The 6,040-nt window shown below is 37.5% G+C and overlaps 1 protein-coding gene across 2 annotated transcripts in view; it reads left to right on the plus strand.

Annotated features, from left to right (window-relative positions):
* The window catches only part of PTP4A2 (protein tyrosine phosphatase type IVA, member 2), a 31,310-nt gene that overhangs the window by 18,825 nt on the left and 6,445 nt on the right, over positions 1–6,040 (plus strand). For both annotated transcript variants that reach the window (XM_003800741.2, XM_023507455.1), the window contains one exon: positions 3,030–3,122. In XM_003800741.2, coding sequence (XP_003800789.1) covers positions 3,030–3,122 — 93 coding nt within the window. The remainder of the gene's footprint in view (positions 1–3,029; positions 3,123–6,040) is intronic.

Here is a 6,040-nt window from a genome sequence, read left to right on the forward strand (position 1 = left end):
CCTGAGAGTTTGAGGTTGCTGTGAGCTATGACGCCATAGCACTCTACCAAGGGCTGCAAAGTGAGACTCTGTCTCAAAAAAAAAAAAGACCAGAACAGCCCAAAAACTTATTACCACAGAGCCATTTATTTCTATAGTTGGAATATATAGATGACCATTACCAGTCTGGTTTTTGTTGAATTAGTTACAACAGTTTTTTGAAAGAACATTTATGGAACTTGAGGGAACTGTGGAGACTATCTAGTACTGTGTTTTTTTCCTGTGTTTTTTCTATGTTTATTAATGGTTCTTTTGTCATAATTTCTATAATAAAAATAATTAACATTAAACACAGCATGTACCTAGTAGCATTACAGTGAGCATGTAATGTGTATGCCTTATGTAGTAAGCAGTGTTTGTGTTTAAGTTCACAAATATAAAAACTTGATGAGATATACATATTGTTATTTCCCACTTACAGATGAGGAAACAGGTTCAGAGCTATTTAGTAATTTAACTAATGGCACAGAGTATATAGTAGAACTGCTTTGCTTACCTAGGTCTCTGACACTAAAACCCATGTTGTACTTAAGACTGTTCTAACCACCTTTGATGAAAAGCCACCCCCAAACTAGTTAATAGTAATTGTTATCTATAATAGTCCAGAAACTGGGGGGAAGGAAAGGTGGTGTAGGTAGCATTTTTATTTAGATATATATATACATATATATATATTTTTTTTTTCCCTTGCTGCAGCCTCCTGAGTAGCTGGGACTATAGACTCATACTACCACCCCCAGCTATTATTTTCAGTTTTTATAGAGATGAGGTCTTCCTGGCAAGGGAGCCTCAAGCAGTCCTCTTAGCTTAGCCTCCCAAAGTGCTGGGATTACAGGCATATGCCACTGTGCCTAGCTTGTATTTTTTGTAATATTGATAGTTTGTACTTCATTGAGCACACATTTGAATGTAAGCTTTTTAATCATTGTTCAGTTTTAATGTGATTTCTGTTGTTGTGTTTATAGAGTAGACTTAGAGAACTAGATAAAACTCCTAGGGATTCACATTTTATACATGGCAGAGCTAAAGCCAAAAGAAGTTTAACTTAAAGTCACAAATATCTACCATAAAAGATTCTTTCACAGTCTTTCAAAGAAGGGCTAATGTAGAGTTTTAATGGGACTTTGGCAATTAAAATAACTTTACTTTTTTTTTTTTGAGATGGAGTCTGTGTTGCCCTTGGTAAACTGCTGTGGCATCACAGCTCACAGCAAACCTCAAACTCTTGGGCTTAAGTGATTCTCTTGCCTCAACCTCCCAAGCAGTTGGGACCACAGGCAGCCATCACAATGCCTAGCTATTTTTTGGTTGTAGTTGTCATTGTTGTTTAGCAGGCTTAGGCTAGGTTTAAACCCACCAACTCCAGTGTATGTGGCTGGGATCCTAGCTGCTGAGCTACAGGTGCTGAGCTGAAAATAACTTTACTTTTTAGATCACCAAATGATGGGCACTACTTATAGCAGGTGTCCTCAAACTACAGCCTGCAGGCCACATACAGCCTGCCTAGGACATTTATCTGGTCCGCCGGGTGTTTTTGCTGCTGCTGCCTGTCCTACTTAGCAGCTGACTCGTCCCGGGACCCGCAGTCTGGCCTTCCAACAGTCTGAGGGACAGTGAACTGGCCTCCTGACTTATAGGATATCACTGTTCCTACTTATTTTGTATACTTGTAATTCCCTGAGCTTCTTAACTTTGTACTCAGCATATAAGTTGATTCTAGGCCTGTATGTCCTCTGGTTGTTGAGTCACCTTTAAGCCTGGCTGTATTACATAATACTGTCTTGATCTTGTAGATACCTTGGCCATAGACTATAAAAATGGCACAGGCCACTGTTCTCCAGCAGCCATAAAAAGATATTGGTGATTCCTTGAAGAAAAGCAGTTAATGTAGGAAGAGTTTTAATTGTTTTTTTTTTTTTTTGAAGAGAAGTTTCACTTAAATAAGTGTTCATTACATAAAAATCAGAAGATATAGATAAGCAAAAAGACAATTTAAAAATATTTAATTGTTGACTTAGTGCCTATGGCTCAAGTGGCTAAGGCGCCAGCCACATACACCTAAGGTGGCACGTTCAAATTCAGCCCCAGCCTACCAAACAACACTGATGGCTGCAACCAAAAAATAGCCGGGTGTTGTGGTGGGCACCTGTGGTCCCAGCTTATTTGGGAGGCAGATGCAAGAGACTGGCTTGAGCCCAGGTGTTGGAGGTTGCTGTGAGCTGTGATGCCACGGCACTCTACCCAGGGGGGACAGCTTGAGGCTCCGTCTCAAAAAAAAAGAAAAAGTTAATTATCTGGTTTCTAGATACTTTTCTCTCCACATATCAGTGTGTATTTATAAATATATAGATAGGATCAAACTTTATATTTTAAAAAATCTTACCCCATATCAATAATTTCTATAGCTGTCATAGTATTCACTATATGGATGTACCATACTTCCTTTAACCATTCTCTTGTTTTTGTATTATTTAGTTTCTACTTTTTTACCATTTAAACAGTTTGTGATGAATATGCTACTACATAAATCTTTGTGTACATCTTTAATTATTTCCTTTGTATAAATTTTCAGAAATAGAATTTCTGTGTCAAAGTATATGTGAATTTTCTTTTTTTTTAATAGACAAGTCTTGCCCTGTCAGCCAGGCTGGAGTGCAGTGGCTGGATCATCTCACTGCAGCCTAGAACTTTCTGATCTCTCAGTCTTCCTGCCTCAGCCTCCCAAAGTGCTGGGATTGTGGGCACAAGCCAGGCCTATGTGAACTTGTTTTTGTGTTATGCTACCAAATTGCCCCGTAGAAAGGTGAATCATATTTACTCTCCCACTGAGAGTGTATGAATGTCTATTATATATGTTACCTTATAAGGAGAATGATTTTGATCTTCGTTTACAGATGATAATCACATTGTTTCAGTTTATAATATCATATTTCTAAAGTTCTGGTTGGAGGTTTCAAAAGTAGTTCCCTTATATATTTTTTTCTTTAAAGGAACTTAAGAAGTATGGAGTGACAACTTTGGTTCGAGTTTGTGATGCTACATATGATAAAGCTCCAGTTGAAAAAGAAGGAATCCACGTTCTAGTGAGTGTGTAGTGTTTTAAATTTTTTTACTACAAACAAATTGTATCTTTTAAACAGATATTTATAAAACTTGGTGCTAGTTATTTTGCTTTTTAAACTTGTAGAAGATACATTATTGATAATAGTCTTTTAAAATTCTTTTGGATTAATACATGGGGAGTTTTGTTCACTTGTGCCTTAAAGCCTATAAATACAGAATGTTTTCAACAAATAAAAGCAAAATTTAATGTATACATTTTAAGAAAATGGAAATTTACATTTTTTAATTTTTTAAATTAATATAACATTTAGCTTTTGTTTCTAGATTATTAGTTTGAATATAGCTGGAAGTAATTTCCATCAGATATTTTTTAAGTCCATGTGGAAATACTCTCTGCTACTCTGCAAGTACAAAATTAGTTACTTAATATTTTGTGGATATAAATAAAAGGAAATAAAAAGTTGAGAGGTGAGGGAGAAGACATGTTGCTCCAAGAGGAATCAGCATAATTTCTGGCACTTTTTGGTAGATTTCTGAGAAGCTTTTATTATTTTGAACTCAATAGTGATTGTAATTATTTTAAGTTAAATCCTCCTTAGTATCAAAATATGCTGTTTCCTTATAAGAAGGAAGGGAAGCCAATGCAGGAGGAAAAGAACTGGAGTTTTTTAAGTGGGAAACCAGTAGGTAATAAGGAAGCTATGGTTCAAGGTAATGTGCTTAATTCTTATTGAGTGACACTTTTGTAGTCTCCCCCCCACTCCAAGGAGTCTCACTTTTTTTTTTTTTTTTATAGAGACAGAGTCTCACTTTATTGCCCTCAGTAGAGTGCTGTGGCGTCACAGCTTATAGCAACCTCCAACTTCTGGACTTAGGCGATTCTCCTGCCTCAACGCCTGGCTATTTTTTTGTTGCAGTTTGACTGGGGCCAGGTTTGAACCCACTGCCCTCAGTATATGAGACTGGAGCCCTACCCACTGAGCCAGAGGTGCTACCTGGAGTCTCGGTCTTTTCCCCAGGCTAGAGTGTCAGGGCCTCAGCCTAGCTCATAGCAACCTCAAACTCCTACCTCAGCCTCCTGAGTAAATGAGATCTTCCTACCTCAGCCTCCTGAGTAAATGAGACTATAGGTGCCCACCACAATGCCTGGCTAATTTTTTCTATTTTTAGTAGAGACTGGGTTCTCACTCTTATTCAGGGTGCTCTCAAACTCCTGAACTCAAGGAATCCTCCCACTTTGCGCTTCCAGAGTGCTGTGATTACAGGTGTGAGCCACCATTCCTGGTGTATATATAGGTATATATAAACCTATCAGTTTGTTTTGACAGATGGCAGAGTGAGAAAATGGCTTTTGATTGACCAGTCTGTTTGAGTCAGTAATGTTGGTAAACACCTTTGTGAAATACAAATGTATTTAAAAACTTGAACTAGGCCAGGCGTGGTGGCTCATGCTTGTAATCCTACCACTCTAGGAGGCCAAGGCTGGTGGATTGCTTGAGTTCAGGAATTAGAGACCAGGCTGTAGTCCCAGCCTCAAACTCTTGGGCACAAGTGATCCTTTTGCCCTCAACCTTCCAAGTAGCTGGGACTACAGCCTGGGACTACAGCCTGGTCTCTAATTCCTGAACTCAAGCAATCCACCAGCCTTGGCCTCCTAGAGTGCTAGGATTACAAGCATGAGCCACCACGCCTGGCCTAGTTCAAGTTTTTAAATACATTTGTATTTCACAAAGGTGTTTACCAACATTACTGACTCAAACAGACTGGTCAATCAAAAGCCATTTTCTCAATCTGCCATCTATCAAAACAAACTGATTTCTCATGTAGCCAGTGGAAAACATACAATACAGGGAAATGAGTTTGTATTAAGCTTAATTTCTTTTTTTAAACACATGGCTGTATTTTATACATGTTTACGTTTACCCCTAGTGATTCCCAGCCAGAAAACCATAAAGTCATTTAAAAATGGGGATGCAGGTAAATTATTAATATGCCATATTAAAATACATTTTTAAAAACAGTATTTGGCTATTCAGTTTTTGTGTTTTACTAAAATAGAGATGAGTAAACTTTATGGATCAGATATGACTATCTTACCAACAGGACATTAATTCTTTTTGTATGAACTGCCTTCTCAACCACTTACTACTATGATCAGCTACTTGGAAGGTTGAGGGCAAAAGGATCACTTGTGCCCAAGAGTTTGAGGTTGCTGTGAAATGAAATATGATACCATGGCACTCTACTGAGGGTGACAAAGTGAGACTCTGTCTTAAAAAACAAAAAAACAAAAACTTCAAACTAGTTTGTAAAAGAAGATAATGGTACATTTGGGATTTATTGCAGGATTTAATTTAGGGTTTTGTTTTGTTTTAAAGGTCTAACTTAAACTTGAAAAAACAACATCATTTAGCATTAAGCTTGGAATTTCTCTCCTTTTCCCAGACAGAGATTTTAAGATGGAGTTATTTACTTTTGCTAGGTCTAGAGGGTTGGAAACATTTCACTGTAAGAGGATGTCCCCCAAATAAGACCTTTCAATCCTTTGAATGCTTTTATAAATCAGAGACACATTAGAATAGATTGATGGTGGTTTTAGCTTTGTCAGATGTTTCTAAATGATTTTGAGGGTGTGGTAGAAGCTATATGAGTAAGTGAAGCATATTTTATATTATTGTTTCTTAAATAGGTGAATTTTAGGGAGTACTAGAGGAAGTAAGCTCTTGGCTAAGGCATTAGTTTTACTGCTGTTTACACTTAAACTCTGTAGTGACATTTGTAATAACACTGACAGCCTTTAATTATGGGGCATAGCTGACAACTCAAAACATAATGTGCTGTTGTGGCTATGGGCTATGTGAAATGTTCTAGGGATGCCAATAATGAGTGCAGAATCAATTTAGTGCTGTGTCTATCACTTTTTCTTCTTTCTTCTCTT

The sequence above is a fragment of the Otolemur garnettii genome, unplaced genomic scaffold (assembly GCF_000181295.1).
Source record: "Otolemur garnettii isolate 467f Iridium unplaced genomic scaffold, OtoGar3 scaffold00184, whole genome shotgun sequence".
Classification (NCBI taxonomy): domain Eukaryota; kingdom Metazoa; phylum Chordata; class Mammalia; order Primates; family Galagidae; genus Otolemur; species Otolemur garnettii.